The sequence below is a fragment of the Babylonia areolata genome, chromosome 26 (assembly GCF_041734735.1).
Source record: "Babylonia areolata isolate BAREFJ2019XMU chromosome 26, ASM4173473v1, whole genome shotgun sequence".
Classification (NCBI taxonomy): Eukaryota; Metazoa; Mollusca; class Gastropoda; order Neogastropoda; family Buccinidae; genus Babylonia; species Babylonia areolata.
In genome coordinates, this window is record NC_134901.1 from 31879082 (window position 1) to 31900010 (window position 20929).

General features: G+C 43.9%; 1 protein-coding gene across 1 annotated transcript in view; it reads right to left on the reverse strand.

Moving 5' to 3' along the window:
* Positions 1 to 20929, reverse strand: part of LOC143300718 (DDB1- and CUL4-associated factor 11-like) — a 120209-nt gene that overhangs the window by 39136 nt on the left and 60144 nt on the right. The window contains exons 13-14 of the mRNA XM_076614596.1: positions 16544 to 16636; positions 15849 to 15938 (exon numbers count right to left, since the gene is read on the reverse strand). Coding sequence (XP_076470711.1) covers positions 15849 to 15938; positions 16544 to 16636 — 183 coding nt within the window. The remainder of the gene's footprint in view (positions 1 to 15848; positions 15939 to 16543; positions 16637 to 20929) is intronic.

Below are 20929 nucleotides of genomic sequence, written 5' to 3' on the forward strand. Positions count from 1 at the left end.
GTCTAATTATGGACCTTGAATGGATTATTTGAAATGAAAACGTTAACACCCCAGACATTTCTGTGTTTTCTTTCTTTGTTTTTTTGTTTTGTTTTGTTTTTTTGTTCTTTTGTCTGCTTTTCTGAACTTTATATCCTCTTAACCTAACTTTGCCATTTTCTTTTTCTTTGTTTGCACACATACATACTGGTCAGATTACTCCCAAAAGAAATGGTGAAAACTACATTTTGTTATTTAACCCTTTCCCTGCCAGAGAAATAAGATTTAAGTGAAATCTAATTGCCTTGGTTTTTTCCAAAGACAAATTATGTGTGCATTGTTATTGGAGAGAGACCCATAAAAGTACCGTAAAGTTCGGTCTATTGAGCGCACTGGTATATAAGCCGAACCCACTAAATTTTGGAAAAAATTTAACTTCATACATACATAAGCCGCATTGGCTTATAAGCCACACTTACTTCCGGTACCAGAACACATACTGATACTACAGAAAAGCTGTCAAATACTGTATGTTATGAAATAAACACAAGCGGGAACAACACAAAGAAAAGTAAGCGAAAATACTGCTAGTGCCACAAAAAAATAAAAAATAAACACAATGAAAATAAGATCCAGGGACAGTAACATTTATTCAACATCATCCTGCTCACTGAATCCACTTAAATCTTCGTCTTCAGTGTCCAAGTTGCAGAGAACCAGCACAGCTTCCTCCGCCATATTGTCACTGACTTCAGCCTTGCTTTCACTTCATGAACATAAACGCAAAGTGGAGGTCACTGCTGGTTCGCCACTTGCACTGTCGTCTGCTGGGTCGATTGCCTTCAATTTGAAGGCTGCATCATAGGCATTACGTCACGATTTCAGCATGATGAGGGTGTACGCTTGAGCAGAGTAGAAATGAATGCTGATCTGAAGGCTTTAATGTGTGGGGATCTGATTTATAAAACGCGAACAGTTAGCACACTATCCTGAAGCTCATCCAAAAATTCATGGACAGAAATCATGATTTTGGTGATTTGAAGGGCAGCTAAGAATAGATGAGAATGTGACACTCCCGGGATCATTAAAATCCTCAAATAAGCCGCAGCAATGTATAAGCTGCAGAGGTTGAAGCTGGGGTAAAAAGTCGCGGCTTATAGACCGAACTTTACGGTAAAATGTTTCTGAAAGGCAAATGAATAAAGAATACAACATGATGTTTTCCAATTTTGTATTTTTTCAGTGACATGCAACTGTTTTGAAATCTGTGTTTTTTTGGTCAGATTTTCAACTTGTTCATTACAAATATATGTCTGGTCATTTGCACAGTAGTATGATATTTTCTGGACAAATGGATAATAAATATACACAAAAATAATGCAAGAACAACCACAACAAAGGAAGAGACATATATACGATTCATTGTGACTGCTCTAAGTGATAACAACATACCGGTAGATATAATTGTCCAGTCCTTTCAGTCAAATCAGTTTTCTTGAAAAAACAACAACATGCCCATCATGAGTAAAGTCAGACCCAAGAACCGTTTCATTTCAAAAACATGTGTATCTGTCCATGCTGATAGTCTGGAGTACTTTTTTTCTGCCTGCGTGGGTTTTCCTGTACCTGTTGGAGTGTCTGCTGTGCATACTTCATGTTAACTTCCTCCTGTTGATACAAGAACCTATCATTCTTTCCTCTTTGCTGCTCATCATATCTCGAACAATCTTCCTCATCAAATCCGTGCAGCTGATTCTGTCAATGCCTTTTGCTCTTCACTAAAAACTCATCTTTTTAAAACCTGCCTATAAGCACTCTCAGCTTCCTTCTTCTCCAGCACCATCCATGTAAGCTCACTTTGGATGCATGATGAATGAGAGAGGGAGAGTGAGGGAGGGAGGCAGTCGAGGGAGGAGTTTTTGAGAAAGAGTGGTCATGAATGATTCATGTAATTTGTATTTTTTTCTTTTTTGTAAAGCACCCTGAGCTCTTAGAGAGTAAGATCACCATATAACTGCTCATTATTATCATTATACAATTTGGTTTCCTCAACAATTTCCTGATTTTGATTATCATCTAAAAAAAAGAGAGAGAAAGTCAATGCAGTCTGTGTTGTGAGTCTTTTTTCAGTCCACCGTCAACAGTGAAGTCAGCAATAACAGGCTGAATGTTGTTTGTTGGCTCTACATTGATCCCCTTAAACATAGTAAGGCCATGCTCCCTCAGCCTCCATCCCCATCTCTCACCCTGCGTTGGCTCAGTGCCAAGAAAGTTACTCTCACTATGAACTGCTGCTATTTTGGTCATGTCTTGACAGTCATGTGGTCATCTGATCCATACAGCTGGCATCACTCACTGTTTGTCTTGCCAGTTTCTTCATTCTTCCCTTTATTTTCTATCAAATCATCCAACAGAAGTTCATCACTGTCTTCTTCGAGTTGATGCTTCAATTCTTTCTGAACATCAGCATTTGAAAGCAATTTTGGTCGTTTTTGGTGCACCATGGTTGGTCAGCTTGAAGCTGGGCGTCACCATTTTGCTGAGCGTGCGAAGAGCGAGTCAAAACACAGCCAGTAACCCAACCAAATCACTCAAATGAAAGGACTACCTCATGAAGTAGATGAGATTTAAGCCCACGATTTCTCACAATCCCACGATTTCTCTAAAAGTGAGAGAAATCGTGGGATTGCAAGAAATCGTGGTTGTTCCCCTCCCATGTTTTCTCTCAATTGCACCCTCCACAATTTCTCACTTTTATCAAAAATATTTCCTTTGTCATCAGAGCTGGTTTCTTGTCTTTTCTCAATGCAAATCTAAGAGAACAAGTGGCAAAGCCTTCAATACTCACTTATGCTTCGCACTTTATCCAGTGAAGGAATCATGAGGAAAAAAAAAGAGAATTAAAAAATGGTTGAAAAGTGCTCTGTATTAAACATGATATATAAAATAAACTTGGGAGAAAAAAATTATTAAAAAAAAAAGAAAAAAAAAAGGCATGCGAGTGGGATCGAACCACGTACATTGACTTCTGATGTAAGCAGACTAATCCCCAAGGCTCTGGCACATCTGACATCTAATGACTAAATTTAAAACTTAAAGCAATGTTGACGTTTTCTTCTTCGTGCGATAAATAGATGCGATTGTAGTGGACGTAATAACGCCGTTTAAATCATTTTTTGTGTGTTTTATTTTATCTCGATTATTCTTTTATTTTGGCGGTAAAGGAGACGTTGCCATCTCCTTCAAGCACATCACAACACATGGTAGATCTCTAGATCCGCACAAACCAGTCCACAACGGATGAAAGAAACGATCGATTCAATTTTTCTTTTATGTTCATTCCAGTTAATTCAGCGTCCACTTTAGAATATCTATATGCAGTAAACATGTCGATGGTGTAGTTAGTATCACTATAAGTGTTGTGTCCATAATTTGTGTTTCTTTCCTTTTGATTGTGGACAAGAAACACGAGGTCATGCTGTCTTCGAACACAACCTTCCTTCTTGTCGGCCAAACTCAGTGGAAAGCGTTTTTAGAATTTTCGGATTTCGGACATATCTCAACGAAATAAACCGTTAATGATTCGGAAATGCGGCTTAATTTGGGAGACTTACAACCTGTTATTGGTATGACTGTGAAGATTCTTTTTCATACTATGTTTAAGCCAAATTTGGTATTGGCAGACAAAGTATTTCCAGAGAAAATGGCAATGTTAAAGTTTACCATGCACACACACACACACACACACACACAGACAACCGAACACTTGGTTAAAACACTGACTCACTTTAGTTACACAAGTGAGTCAAAAATAAGAGAGAGAAAAAGAAACAAGAAATGGGGGAAACGACTACAACGATCATAATGACAGTGGCGCGAGTGGCATTAGTGAAGACATCAACAATAAATGGTGAAAGTGATAGCAGTTCTGGTTTTAAAAAAGTGTGAATGTATGTGCATGTCAGTGAGTGAGTGAGTGAGTGAGTATGTGTGTATGTGTGTGTTTCCTTATTTGTGTTTCCTTGGCTAGTTGATTTGGTCTTTTCTCACTCTGTTTTAAAATATTTTCATGTTCTAAGCATCTTCCATAAAACTGAGAATCTATTTTAAGTGCAACCTTGCGTGCGAAAGGATGCATGAGCTGGCATGATATGAAGAACATTCTAAATAAATGTGACAGAAAAGGTTGCACCACAACAAACATCAAAACTATTTGGTCCAATTTTCACACACCCTACGTGAGGGTAAAGCACTGTGAAACACCTTTTTTGCTGTCACATTTATGTAGAAAGTTGAATCATTTTGATGTTATTCCCAACATCTAGGAAAGATTTGGTTCATATCATATTATATCATATCATATTATATTATATCATATCTGGCCAGGTGAAGAGCTTTCCATCAGATCTTGTGTGTAAGTAAACTCCATCTTTGTTGTTTGCAAAAGCATATGAGCATGGAAAAAATATGCCAAAAAGTGTTAGGGTGAGCACGCAACCCTGCTTGAAACCACTGCTTATTTGGAACAGGTCAGACATCGCTCCATTGTAGCACGCTGTCCAATACATATCCTTGTAAAAGGATTCAACAATGGCCAGTAATTTCAGGGGACCACCTATCTTCCTCAGAAGTGTGAACAGCCCGCTCCTGCTCACTAGATCAAAGGCCTTTGTCAGGTCGATGAAGGCAAGGTAGTGTGGTTGATTTTGCTTTCGGCCTTTTTCCTGCAGCTGTCTGATGGAGAATATCATGTTGATGGTAGATCTACCTGCGCAAAACCCACACTGCAACTCTGGGTATATGCTTGCTGCCAAAAGCCACAAGCAAGTCAAATTCTGTAAACCAAGCAGCATCTACTTGTATCTGTCCCACATGCAGCAGAGATTGCCACTCCAGCATTGGTCTACACAGCCACAGCAGGAAGTGCAATGCCCGGCAGTGACTAATTTCTGGTACAGCCATCGTCTCTCGAGACGGAAGGAGGCCGATGACGACAATATTATATTATATTATACTATACTAAATTATATTTCATTATATTTCTGTTTCAGTTATACACATTGTCTGAATTTCATTGTTTGCTATTGATTTCCGATGTTGAATTTGAGGTTGATGACTTGCAATGATCCATATTATGTGAAATACAATAAATAGTTGTGTTTCACAGTCATTGTTGTTCATGTCTTCACTAATGCTACTGTCATTATCATGATCATCATTGTCACCCCCCTTTTTCTCTTTCTTTTTTTCTCTCTACATTGGTGTATCAGCCCATAAGCCCACTGGCTGCACTGCGTTGGTCTCTGCATTTTTGTGTGTGTTTATTTGTTTATCATGCTCTGTTCTGGATATTATTTACATCAATGTGAGCATCTTGTTTCCAGGACTCCGAAGGTCGGAACAGTTTTGTCTATTTTTATTTGCTCTAAGACTAATTTGATATTTAATATTCATCATATTTGTGTATTAATTTACAAACTGGTACATATGAATGCTGTTTACTTAACCCTCGTTGTCGTGTCATGCATGACGCAGTCAAAGAACCAAAAGACAGCCCTCTAGGATGAGGAAGATCATGGATGGGGCAAGCAGAAGACACAATCCAGCTAGTATGCTGACTACAAGACCTGAAAGAAACAAAAGAATGGGAGAAAAACCCCGAAAACCTCAACCATCTATTCAACACAGCCATTTCACCCACTCTAGGAAGACATTGTCGGGAATGGCCGGAGGGCAAAACTGATACAGAAGTGAAGCTACTCATAAAAGAAAACAGTAAAGAAGAGGACATCATCATATACACAGATGGCTCAGTCACCAAAGACCAATCCGGCTGGGGATTCACTGTGAAACAAAATGGAAAAACAATTAGGGAAGAGAATGCTGCCTACAAAGTCACAACTTCCATGCTAACGATGGAAGCTGAAGCTGTGACACATGCCTTCCAGTGACTACCGTCTATCCATATGCCCGGAAACCAACATGCCATGATTCTAACTGACTCAATGAACCTCATACAGAAAATTGAAAATGGAATGGGAAGCCCAGAGTGGCATAAGGCAATGCGCAACTTTCAGATTAAAAAATGTACATGGTCATACTAACCGGGACATGCAGGAGACAAAGGGAAATGAGTGAGCTGACAGACTTGCTGGTAAAGCAAAAACAAGCGAACTACATCTAGGAAAATCTTAAATCCTCAGAAAAGTCAAGAATATCAAAAAGAACAGGTACAAGGCCATCACACCATCAATCGCCTCAAAGAAATAAAGGTAGAGAAAGGGAGCGGCCGTAAGTCTAGCATGAAAGGTAGAGCACGATGCTTTGCAAATCAAACAAATATCGGCATCATTTCCAAACCAACATTGCGCAAATTTCTTCAAAATGGAACACAGTCCATGTGGGCTTTTCCAAATACAATAGACTGAGCACCACACTAGACGCCACGTTCTTGGCATCAGAGATCTTTTCCCACCCCTCTTGCGGCCAATCAGTGGCAGCCTCTGTGCGTGTGTGTGTGTGTGTTTGTGTGTGTGTGTTTGTGTGCGTGTGTGTGCGTGCGTGAGGGTGTAAGTGTACACAAGCGTCAGGAGAATTCTGTGCATGTGTGTGTGTGTGTGTGTGAGCGGGCGGGTTTGGGGGTGGGGGTGGGTTAGAGGATGAGGTATGTGCGTGTATGCATGCCTACACTGTGGGAGCAACGGAATATTGAAACATGCAGGTGTGCATATATATATTTGTATATATGTGTGTGGGGGTGGGGGTGGGGATATGGGCGTATGTGTGTGTGTGCTTGTACAAGTAAGTATGCCTCTGTCTGTGTGTGTGTGTGTGTATGCGTGTGCATGTGTGTGTGTGTGTGTGTGTGTGCCGTGGAAGCTGCGATACGTAGCCTGGAAATGAGTGTATGGAGGAGGAGGGCTAGGGGGGGTGCAGGGTAATATGTGTGTGTGTGTGTGTGTGTGTGTGAGTGTGTTGGGGATCATGTACGTTTATGTGTATTTGATTGTGCTTTCATATCTGTGAAACTGCATGTTTGGTGCATATGTTATGCATATGTGTGTGTATGTGTGAATGTGTGTCTGCATGTTTACATTTATTTGCTTATTTATCATCATTGTTGTCTTTTTTATTTATTTATTTTATTTTATTTATGTTTAACAATTTTTTTTGTTTTTGTTTTTTTGTATGCTTATAGTGGACTTCATCAAGTTTTTGCGCCTTATAAATATTATTATTATTAGTAGTAGAAGTAGCGGAAGAAACCTTCATGGTTCAACGGAGAGGAAGGTGGTTGCAGCAGAGCACTGTGGAGTGCTGAGGGCAGGATGAGGCACATAGGACATCCTGGTCATCCACTGCATCCGTTTTCATCTCCAGTCGTCTTGACCTCGTCTTGCCACTGGATACAGACGGTCTCGGACAAGAGAGTGAGGTCGACAGTGCGCAAGTCCTCCTCACTATAAACAAAGTCATCGCGGAAGTCATCAGTCATCCTTCATCCCATACCATCATTTTCCCCAAGCCCTGTGGCGACAGGCGAGCGACGAAGCGACAGGTGTGGGTACACTGGCAGTCATAGCTGCGGACCTGCACACAGGCGGCTCAGGCCATAGGGTCGTTTTTCACTGACTGGAGCAGCGGTGGAGATTGGCAGCCCCCTGAGCGACTGAGCAGCCCTCTTCAGGACAGCACTGCTCACCTCCATGGCATGAGGAAGGGGCTAGAAAAGGTGCCCTAAACATTGCCTGCTCCATACCACCCTAGTCAGCATACCGCGGCTGACGGGGACCCTACTCAAGCGGTCGACACACAAAGGAAAGAAAGAAGAAAACAAGGAGCACCCCACTGACCATTGCCACATGGAACGTGCGTACGCTTCTGGACAGAGGCGACTCAGACAGACCACAGAGACACACAGCACTCATTGTGAGTGAACTAGCCAGGTACAACATTGACATCGCTGCCTTAAGTGAGACCAGACTGGCAGAAGAAGGCGAACTCTGTGAGCGAGGCACAGGCTACACCTTCTTTTGGAGTAGTCGCGGACCTGAAGAGAGACGTGAGGCTGGAGTTGGCTTTGCAGTGAAGACAACCCTTGTTGGCAAGCTGGCTGGCCCCCCGAAAGGAGTGAACGATCGCCTGATGACGATGAAACTCCCTTTATGCAACGGGAAGAAGTTTACCACCACTGTCAGCGCCTACACGCCCACCATGACCAATCCGGATGAGATCAAGGACAAGTTCTACGAGGACCTGAACGCTGTCATCACCACTGTTCCCAACGCAGACAAGCTCATCATTCTTGGTGACTTTAACTCGAGAGTTGGCTGTGACAGCACTTCCTGGGAAGGCGTGACTGGGAAGCATGGGGTTGGTAACTGTAACAGCAATGGTCAACTACTTCTCCAGACATGTGCTGAGCACAACCTTCTTATCACAAACACCATTTTCTGCCTCCCTACCCGTAACAGGACGTCATGGATGCATCCTTGCTCTGGGCATTGGCATCTCATCGACTTTGTCATCGTCAGGAAGAGGGACAGGCAGGACGTACGAGTCACGAGGGCCATGTGCGGCGCCGAGTGCTGGACAGACCACCGCCTTATCGTCTCCAAACTCAACCTCCGCATCCAGCCCAAGAGACGGCCTCAGGGCATGAAAGCACCCGAACGCCTGAATGTCAACAAGCTGGAGCTAGGCAACATCAAGCAGAGCTTTGCTGACACCCTGGAGGAACGCCTTGAGTCCACCGTGCTGGACAACCAGAATGTGGAGGCAGCATGGGGTGCACTGCATGAGACGGTGTACAACACTGCCATGGAGTGCCGTGGGCCTTCTGCCAGGCAGCACAAAGACTGGTTTGATGAGAACTGCACTGAGATCAAGCAGCTGCTCGAAGACAAACGCCAAGCCTACAGAGCCCACATTGAAGATCCCAAGTCACAGTCAAAGAAAGACATACTGAAGAGTGCACGCAGCACCATCCAGCTGAAGCTGCGGCAGATGCAGGATTCCTGGTTGAGCAACAAAGCTGATGAGATCCAGGGCTTTGCAGACAGGAACGACATGAAGAACTTCTATAACGGCCTGAAAGAAGTCTACGGTCCCACCAACTCCGGATCTGCTCCACTCCTAAGTGCTGATGGTTCTACCCTAATCACTGACAAGGACGGGATCCTTGAGAGATGGACTGAACACTTTGACAGCGTACTGAACCGTCCTTCCACCATCAATGATGAAGCCATCAACTGACTCCCCCAGGTGCCAGTCAGTGAGTCGATGGATGCCATTCCAACTCTGGAGGAGACCCAGAAAGCTATCCGTCTGCTATCCAATGGCAAAGCCCCCGGCTCAGACTCCATTCCAGCTGAGGTCTACAAAGAAGATGGTATGGCGCTGACTGAGAAGCTTCATCAGCTGTTCCAGCTCATCTGGCAGCATGAGGCAGTTCCACAGGACTTCAAAGACACTTCCATCATACACCTGTACAAGCGCAAAGGAAATCGTCAGGCCTGTGACAACCATCGTGGAATATCCCTGCTGTCCGTCGCAGGCAAGACTCTGGCCAGAGTGCTACTCAACCGTCTCATAGCGCACCTTGAGCAAGGTCTCCTACCAGAGAGCCAGTGTGGCTTCCGGAAAGAACGCGGGACTATCGACATGGTGTTTGCTGCCAGGCAGCTCCAGGAGAAGTGTCAGGAACAGAACGCCGACCTTTACTCCACCTATGTCAATCTGACCAAGGCCTTCGATACTGTTAGCAGAGATGGCCTTTGGAGAATTATGGCGAAGTACGGATGTCCCAGAAAGTTCATCACCATCATACGGCAACTACACGATGGGATGTTGGCCCGAGTCCAAGACAACGGAGAGACTTCAGAACCATTCCCTGTCTCCAACGGAGTCAAGCAAGGGTGTGTTCTTGCCCCCACCCTGTTCAGTCTCATGTTTTCAGCCATGCTGACAGATGCCTTCAGAGACGCTGACATAGGCATTGGCATCAGGTACCGCACAGATGGCTCACTCTTCAACCTTAGGAGGCTTCAAGCAAAAACCAAGGTGAGGACAGACACTGTCAACGACTTCCTGTTTGCTGATGACTGCGCTCTCAACGCTGCCTCCGAAGCTGACATGCAACACAGCGTCGACAAGTTCTCTGCTGCCTGTGACAACTTTGGCCTCACAATCAGCACAAAGAAGAATGAGGTGATGCTCCAGCCAGCTCCAGGAAAGCCTTACGTTGAACCAAACATCTTCATCAACAGGCAACGACTGAATGACAAGTTCACATACCTGGGCAGTACACTCTCTCGCACAGTTGTCATCGATGACAAGGTGAATGCCAGACTCGCCAAAGCCAGCGTTGCCTTCGGCAGACTCCATAAGAATGATTGGAACAGGAGAGGCATCACTCTGGAGACGAAGCTCAAAGTATACAAGGCCATAGTTCTCACCACACTGCTCTATGGATGTGAATCATGGACGGTCTACAAACGCCACGCCAAAAAGCTGAACCACTTCCACACCACCAGCCTCAGAAAACTTCTCGGCATAAAGTGGCAAGAGAATATCCCTGACAGAGGTGCTCACTCGTGCAAACTTGCCCAGCATCTACACCATCTTGATGCAGGCCATGTAGTTCGCATGCCAGACCACCGGCTCCCCAAGAAACTGCTGTACGGCGAACTCCAACATGGCAAGCGCTCCCATGGAGGCCAAAAGAAGTGCTTCAAAGACACTCTGAAAGCTTCTCTGAAGGCCTTCAACATCAGCCACGACACATGGGAGCTGAATGCAATGGACAGACCAAAGTGGCGTTCAGCTGTCCACAAAGGCGCCAAATCCTGTGAGGCGAACAGAATCGCTGCAGCAGAGCAACGCAGACAGGCCAGGAAAAGCAGGGCCAGCAAGTCCCCGACAGCCGCCACCATCCCCTGTCCACACTGCGTCAGAACCTTCCAGGCGCGAATTGGCCTGACCAGTCATCTGCGCACCCACAGAGCCCAACCCACCCACCCCCAGGATGACCAGATGGTCCTCGTTGATCCCGACGGACGAACCACAGTAGTAGTAGTTCTTTTTATGTATTTATCTATTATTTATTTATTGATTTATTTCTTTTTATTTCATTTTATTTTATTATTTATTTATTTTTCTCAAGGCCTGACTAAGCGCACTGGGTTACGCTGCTGGTCAGGCATCTGCTTGGCAGATGTGGTGTAGCGTATATAGATTTGTCCGAACGCAGTGACGCCTCCTTGAGCTACTGATACTGATACTGTCGTGTCAACGACCATCTTTGTCCTGCCTACGATACTCTGCCTTTTGGCACGTGCCCAGCCCTCTCATACCGTTTGACCTCTGCTCTTGTACTGCCACTATCACCATGGTGAACATCAATGACATCAGACCTTTGCTAAGTACACCATGGCATAAACACCGCAGACTACACAATGACACAACACAATACATCACAAGCCTGGGCATCGGCAAACCGAAAACAAAGAGAGGAACCAGAGCGGACAGACTGTCGTTTGTAGGGCTCTCTCCCCTGCACTGACCATCCTCCTGTCCCCGATGTCAGCCCTGCTGTTGCTGTCACTGTCACTGACAACGTCACATCTGCTGACCTGTCTGGAATATCCTGTGATGTTGTTCCCGCCGTGTGCAACATCAGTACTACTGACAGTACTCCTAATGTGTTACCTGTGTGTGCTGACACATCCACTTTATGCGGTGCTGTCTGTGCTGCTTCCAACCTCAACACACGTGTTCATGCTGACATTTTTACTTCCTGTGATACTGTCCCCGCTGATGACAATATTTCAAACTGCAATGTATCTCCCGTGATAGCCTCTGCTCCACTTCCTACTCCTGCCACACCTGTCTCAACTTCCGGACCTTTTTTTTCCTTCCCACTGTCCTCCACTGCTCAGTCACTGTCTTCTTCTTCCACTGTCTGTCTGCCAGACTCACCTGCTTCACCATTAGATTCCTCTCTCTTTACCTCTGATCTCTTTCATGCCTGTCTGTTCAATGCTCAATCTGTCTGCCCTGGTCAAAAGACTGACTATATTTCACATTGTATTTTTGAAAATAACTTTGATATATTTCTTACCAAAACGTGGTTAAAGTCACAAGGTCACAAACCCAAAACTGAAACAAATGACACCCCTGGATACAAAACTAAGTCACTTCCTCAACTGTCTCATGGAGGTGGCATCGCCATCGTCTACAGTGACATCTTGGAGTCTTCCCTTTCCTTCTCCCATAACCACGCCTTTCCACATGATACCTTTGACATGCTAGAAGTCACTCTCAGTGTTCCCGGTCACTCAATCATCTTCTGTTGTCTCTATCATCATCCTCCTAGTCGTAAAAACAACCTAACGTCTTCTCTGTTTCACGATGAGTTCCGAACATTACTTGATTACTACAATTTTCGTTCTGACAAACTTTTCATCCTCGGAGACTTCAATTTTCATTTCGACAAACAAACTTCCACTGATGTCAAACGCCAATGTCTATCTCTGTCCAATCATTCTCTCTCTCAACTCGTTACAGAACCAACACAAAGATCTGGCCATACGTTGGACTGACTCTGATACCATAATAGTGTCAGTGACTGTAACTGACAAACTTTCTTCCGACCATTCTGCTGTCATATTCTCGCTTAATATTTCAAAACCTACCAGAACCAAAAAATCTGTTACTCGTTGCAACCTGAAATCCATCAACATTAACACTTTTTCTTCTCAAGCTGCTGAACGCCTTTCCAAAATTTCTTCCCATACCGCCATCTCTACACATTACAACACTGTCCTCTCTCAACTGCTCGATGAACATGCACCCCCACTACCCGCATGCTCCCTGATAGACCTTCCACTCCATGGTACACACAAGACATTCGACTTGCAAAACGCAAACATTGCCAGTTGGAAAGACGATGCAATCAACAAAACTGAAAGTTCACAATCAAATATTCCGAAAACAATTAAATAAAGTCAAACATATGATCTCATCAGTAAAGACAAACTTCTTTTCTTCTCAAGTTCTCGATGCCACATCCACCATATCTCTTTATTCTATCAGGTCAAATCTTCTCGGTACTGCAAAAAAGAGTCCTCTTCCTTCTGCCTACACTTTATCTGAACTGCCCAATGTCTTCTCCTCTTTCTTTTTCAACAAAGTCCAAAATATTCGTTACCATCTTAGACCAAATGTCTTTCCAACCTGCTCATCCTGATCCCCAATTCCTCTCCATTCCTTTAATCCATTGACTGAAACAGAAGTCCATGAAATCCTGAAAGAAATGACAATCCTGTGAGCTCGATCCTATACCAGCCTCTGTCTTTACCCAGTGTGTCTCACAGCTTCTCCCCACAATCACCAATATTGTCAAGTCGTCCCTTCTCACTGGAACGTTTCCATCCACTTTCAAAACTGTAATCATCCGGCCTGTTCTGAAGAAATCCAACCTTGACGCAAACATTTTGAAAAACTATTGACCAGTTTCTAATCTTCCATTCATGTCCAAACTCCTTGAAAAAGCTATCCTAAAAAGCTCAACAACCACCTTAGTTTCCACAATCTCATCCACCCATTTCAGTCTGCCTATTGCGCTGACCACAACACCAAAACCACTCTCCTCCACATCCTGAATAATCTACTGCTAGTGTCCGACTCCGGAAAAATTTCCCTTCTCACTCTTCTCGACTTGTCAGCCACCTTTGACATGATAGACCATTCAATCCTTCTTTCCCATCTTCATTTTACATTTGGTATCAATGGCACTGTTCTAAACTGGTTAAAATCTTATCTCACTGATCAATTCCAGTCTGTCACTGTTGATCATTTCCAATCTGAACCCATTAAAATTGAACATGGAGTCCCACAGGGATCTGTTTTAGGCCCAATGCTCTTCACACTGTACACTGCTTCTCTCACTGAAATTATCAACCGCCATAACATCAGTCATCATTCTTATGCTGATGATACTCAACTTCAGAAGAGTGATACCCCTGAAAAACTGTCGTCGCTCTTGCAAGAAACATCCAACCGCTTCCTGGACACAGAAAACTGGATGACTCTAAATAGTTACAACTGAACGTGGACAAAACTGAAGCAATGATCATAGGAACTAAACAAAAACTGTCTTCAATCACAACTGACACAATCAAACTTGGCAGTACATCCATCCCTCTTTCCAGTTCAGTCAGGAGCCTCGGTGTTGTCCTTGACAACACACTGTCCATGCAAAAATGTATTGGACATGTCAATCCTGCTACTGTCAATTGCGGCACATCAGTTCTGTCCAGAAATATCTGTCCACTGATGCAACATCTAGACCTGTTGTTTCTCTCATTCTCTCTCGCCTTGACAACCGTAACTTTCTATTGTCTGGTTTGCCTGTTTCATCCATTCAGTCCCTTCAACGCATACAAAACTCTGCTGCCAGACTCGTCCTCAGAAAGAAAAGATCTGAGCACATCACTCCTCTTTTGCAACATCTCTACTGGCTCCCTGTCACACACAGAATAAAGTACAAGATTAGCACTCTATGTTATAAATGTATTCACAACTCTGCCCCTTCCTATCTCTGTGGCCTTCACCTCTACACTCCATCTCGCTCTCTACGATCAGTTTCAGATCCAATCTGTTTACGCATACCCAGATTCAAACACTCGACTGTTGGCCGCTGTTCTTTCTCTGTCTCTAGACCTTGGAATGAACTTACTCTTTCGCTTCGTCAGGTCTCCACTCTCAGCTCTTTCAAGTCTGGCCTTAAAATCCACCTCTTCCCAAAACAGCCTCCCTTCCCTGCCTCTTCCTCGTCTTCAGTTTTTTTCTCTCCAGTTTTAGAGTTATGCATGCATTTGAATGACTGGTGCGAAAGCGCTCTGATTTGTTTCTGCACAAGATTCAGTGCTATATAAATATAATATTTATTATTATTATTATTATCATTTTTCTCTAAGATTTGCATTGGGAAAAGACAAGAAACCAACTCCATTGATAAAGGAAATATTTTTGACAAAAATAAGGGGGACTTCCTTCCATTTCTAACATATTGTGAAAAATCGTGGAGGCGCCCCCCATGATTTCTCGCAATTGAAAGAAAACATGGGAGTAGAGTGACCACAATTTCTTGCAATCCCACGATTTCCCTTACAGTGAGAGAAATCGTGGGATAGTGAGAAATCATGGGTTTACATGGGGTTTCTAGCAGACCCAAGTGAGAACTGCCTTCAGGTGTTCACAATTCATTTCCTGTGTCATTCAGTAAAGCCACACACATGCAATCACACACACACATACACAAACATATATTACAGTTGATTTTGCTTCAAGATTTTGCCTGGGACTCTTTTACCAACACTAAGTGCAAGTTCCACATGGGACCTTAGTTTATCTTCTCATCAAAATTACTAGCATCCTGACCACTACTCAAGGTCTAGTGGAGGGGGAAACTGTACACTGAGATTCTCTTTCTTCTGAGGCAGACGTTACCACTATGCCACAACTTCATATCTCCAATTAATCTCTAATTCATCGAAAACACTTAATGTCTGACATTTCCCTATCTTCCTTATCACACCAAAGACTTGATCATGAACAATACTGAATCTAGTTAGTGTGGCTGCTGACTGCAACTTACTGGATACCTGTGGCTTGGGCAAGGTCTTTGCTTTTTTACTATTTTCGTTTTCAATGATCAGGTGATGTGTGTAAAGTGCTCCATGCAGCACCTCCAAATCCAGAACTGACGGTACACCCTAACTGACCCCAGCTCCCACCGACCCTCTCCTGATGGACACAACTCTCTGTGGTTTGCTTTTCCTTCTCTTTATCTGAATGGCACTCACATCCACTCCCTCCCTTGACGAGAAAGCACGGACGTCCCACAGCTTGATGGTCTGATCTTTGGAGTTGGACACAAAGTAACGAGCATCTCCCTGAAACAACACACCATGATCACACAATGAAAACAGACAGACAGGCAGATGTGGAGAGAAACAGAGGAGTGTGTGTGTGTGTGTGTGTGTGTGTGTGTGTGCATGTGTGCATGCTCCTATGTACATGTGCATGCACCAGTGTGTTCATGTTTGCAAGTATGTATGATATGGGAAAACTCACAAGTAAGCATGTATGCTTGTGTGTATGCCTGTATATGTGTCTAACAGTGTGCATGATAACATGTATGTAGACATGTCAGCCTTTGTGTGTGTGAGTTCAAAATCCTGGCTGGAATTTTCCATAAAACCATTTACTTCATCCAAAAGCAAGCACTTTTAACATGAGTGAATTAAATGTGTAAACATGCAAGCATGTGTGCTTGTCCTGAATGAAAATCAAATAAATCTGAGCAGGAAAAAACATACTGAATTCAACTAAATGCACATGATGTGTCTACACAGACTTATAGAACAATTTAGAAAAAAAGCTAACCATGCAAACATGTATGTTATGTGTGCTTGTGTTTATGTCTCTGCAACTCCTGGCATTGTGTGAATGCAAACTGATCAAGGACAACAGTTCAGTGCAGGAAAAGACAACTGACTTTGGTGTCAATGTAGGTGATGCCATCCACATGGCCAGCCATACAGCCCACAGGTCTGGCGTGGTCCTCCCTCAGTGTGCGCCGGTCCCACACCTGCGACACATACCTCTACAATACACCCTCATCATCAGGTAAACACTCACCTCTACAATACACCCTCACCATCTCCCTCATCATCAGGTACACACTCACCTCTACAATACACCCTCATCATCAGGTACACACTCACCTCTACAATACATCCTCACCATCTCCCTCATCATCAGGTACACACTCACCTCTACAATACACCCTCACCATCTCCCTCATCATCAGATACACACTCACCTGCACAATACACCCTCACCATCTCCCTCATCATCAGGTACACAATCGCCTGTACAATATACCCTCACCATCTCCCTCATCATCAGGTATACACTCACCTGCACAATACACCCTCACCATCTCCCTTGTCATCAGGAATACACTCACCTCTGCAATACACCCTCACTAACTCCCTCATCATCAGGTATACACTCACCTGTACAATACACCCTCACCATCTCCCTTGTCATCAGGAATACACTCACCTCTGCAATACACCCTCACTATCTCCCTCATCATCAGGTATACACTCACCTGTACAATACACCCTCACCATCTCCCTCATCATCACATACACACTCACCTCTATAATACACCCTCACCATCTCCCTAACCATCAGGTACACACCTCTACAATACACCCTCACCATCTCCCTCATCATCAGGTACACACCCACCTCTACAATACACCCTCACCATCTCCCTCATCATCAGGTACACATTCACCTCTACAATACACCCTCACCATCTCCCTCATCATCAGGTACACACCCACCTCTACAATACACCCTCACCATCTCCCTCATCATCAGGTACACACCCACCTCTACAATACACCCTCACCATCTCCCTCATCATCAGGTACACACCCACCTCTACAATACACCCTCACCATCTCCCTCATCATCAGGTACACACCCACCTCTACAATACACCCTCACCATCTCCCTCATCATCAGGTACACATTCACCTCTACAATACACCCTCACCATCTCCCTCATCATCAGGTACACATTCACCTCTACAATACACCCTCACCATCTCCCTCATCATCAGGTACACCCACCTCTACAATACACCCTCACCATCTCCCTCATCATCAGGTACACACCCACCTCTACAATACACCCTCACCATCTCCCTCATTGTCAGGTACACATTCGCCTCTACAATACACCCTAAAAACGTTCAATAGTATGGATTTTTTTTTCTTCCTTTTCTGTATTTTTTGCAAAGACATTTTAGTCAATTTAGCTGTTATGATAGTGAGGATGTCTATGTTCTCCCAGTTCTAAGTTCCTTCAGGTCTATGTTCCCCCAGGTCTACCTGTGTACATTATACCCCTTCAGCGTCAGGCATCATTTTGACTTATGCTTCTTATTTGCCAGGTTCCTTACTGCAAACCACTGCAGGAAAGTATACATAACCCATACTTTTCTGAAAGGAAAATGAACAGACTTTCAATTTTTGATAGTTAGAGGCTTAACGCTTACTTAAACATTCTGGTTAGTGATGAGTGAACCATATATATGAGATATACAAATTTCATATACTTTCTGAATTATAGATTGTAAATAAAAACTGCTGAAATGAACCTAGAAAATGTATGAAAACTAAAAAATGTGTCCACATACCTATACACAGGTCATGAATTATAATCAAAAGTTCTGGTATTCTACTCATTTTCAGACTATCATTCACTCAGTTTCTTGACAACTGCTGTAGAAATGTAGTCAGCAAACTATTCTCTCTTTTTCACACACACACACACACACACACACACACTTCTTTCACATGCCACACCAGAATGTCATAATGCAAAAATGTAACAACTCAATCTGAAAATCTGTCATGGTTAGTAGTGGTCACCAGTGGCAAGTAATGAACAGTAATGGCCAAAAATAATCAATAGTGATCAGCTAATTGTTGAATCCTGCCAAGACTTCCCAATACTGCATATAAAGTGATGCAAGCTGAACAGTGATAGTGGTAATCAGTGGTCAGACAGCGGTCCAACACCTGCCAAGACAAGATAATGCTCAGATGTGACAACATAATGCAGTCTGAGCACTTTTGGTTTGTGGTCAATAGTGGTCAGCAGTGTGAGAAACATGGACCTGGGGGAACACAGACCTGGGGGAACACAGACCTGCAGGAAAACAGACCTGGGGGAACACAGACCTGCAGGAATACAGACCTGGGGGAACACAGACCTGGGGGAACACAGACCTGCAGGAATACAGACCTGGGGAAACACAGACCTGGGGGAACATAGACCTGGGGGAACACAGACCTGGGGGAACACAGACCTGGGGGAACATAGCCCTGCAGGAAAACAGACCTGGGGGAACACAGACCTGCAGGAAAACAGACCTGGGGGAACATAGCCCTGCAGGAATACAGACCTGGGGGAACATAGCCCTGCAGGAAAACAGACCTGGGGGAACATAGCCCTGCAGGAATACAGACCTGGGGGAACACAGACCTGCAGGAATACAGACCTGGGGGAACACAGACCTGCAGGAATACAGACCTGGGGGAACACAGACCTGCAGGAATACAGACCTGGGGGAACATAGACCTGCAGGAATACAGACCTGGGGGAACACAGACCTGCAGGAATACAGACCTGGGGGAACATAGACCTGCAGGAATACAGACCTGGGGGAACATAGACCTGCAGGAATACAGACCTGGGGGAATACAGACCTGGGGGAACATAGACCTGCAGGAATACAGACCTGGGGGAATACAGACCTGGGGGAACACAGACCTGCAGGAATACAGACCTGGGGGAATACAGACCTGGGGGAACATAGACCTGCAGGAATACAGACCTGGGGGAATACAGACCTGGGGGAACATAGACCTGCAGGAATACAGACCTGGGGGAACATAAACATGGGGTATACGATGTGTGTTCAAAAAGTATCCGACCTTAATTTTTCGTGCGTAAACAAATGAACCTAGGGAGGCGTGGTTTGAAGCACGTATGTATGCGACCCTAATGCGCATATGTGAATTTTTTCCAGCCTGCAGAAGCTGTCAGTTGACAGCAGACCGCCGATGAGTGAGGAAGTGAGTGCCGTCTGATTTTCGTTTTTCACAAAATGACTGAAAAACTTGAACAACTCTATTACTGCATCAAATTTTGTGTCAAGCTTGGCGATTCCCAAGTGGAAACGATCCGCAAGATTCAACAGGCCTTCGGGGATGAAGCAATGGGCACCACACACATAAAGGAGTGGTACAACCACTTCAAATATGGCCACACATCAGTGGAGAGTGAAGCACGTTCTGGTTGGCCCTCAACATCCCGAAATGAGATCGTCATTGACCAACTGAGGACCCTGGTGATGCACACCTGTGCTTCTTCAGGCTCCCTACTCCCCCGACATGGCTCCGTGTGACTTCTGGCTGTTCCCACAGCTGAAAATGCCCCTGAAAGGGACCAGATTTCAGGTCAGAGAAGACATCATGCAGAATGTGATGGACCAGCTGCACACTGTTGTGTTGTCGCTCAGACAAATAATAAGCTTAACACATCTCGTGTGTAACAAAGAATATTTAATAACTGAAAAGAAAGAAACAAACAGAAACTAGACTGTCAGCTGTTCTGGCCCTGACCATTGTTGTTATTGTTGTTGTTCTCACGCCCTCTATATTCCTTGAGCGTCAAGGCTGATGATTCTAATGACAAGTTAAGAACTTTCAACACAACATTCCTCCCCACCTTTGAATGAAAAATGTGCAATTAAGTGTTTATAAAATTAGAACATGCATTATAGCACAAGTGAAGATTTGAGGTATTACTGTCTTTGTTTTGGAGTATCCATTCTTCACTTTGAAGCAAAAGATGATTTTTCAGCCAGGTAATGTCTTTGTTGAAATGTCTATTCTTCATTTTGAAATAAGACTGTTCTTTAGGGTTTTACCTTCGTGAATGAAAATTGTATAGAATTGATAAGAAACTTGCAATTAACGGGAAGTGAATAATGAATATTCGCCATATTATCATTTCACACGTTTTCCGCATAGCTCAGGTGAACTTGTTGAGTTTATCTATAAATCTTGCTTGACTTATATAAAAAAAAAAAAAGTGAACAACAAACATGACTTGACACATTAATCAGTTTATGAACCATAGTTCTTGTATGATCAATTCAGGACATAGTCTTGGAGGTATGCTGGTGTTTTACGTATGCGAGTGGGTCTTTGAGTCGCTGATGACGAGGCAGGTGTGTTGACTGATGTGTTCTATGTAGGACTGAATGTCAACATTCTTGGTGAAGATGAC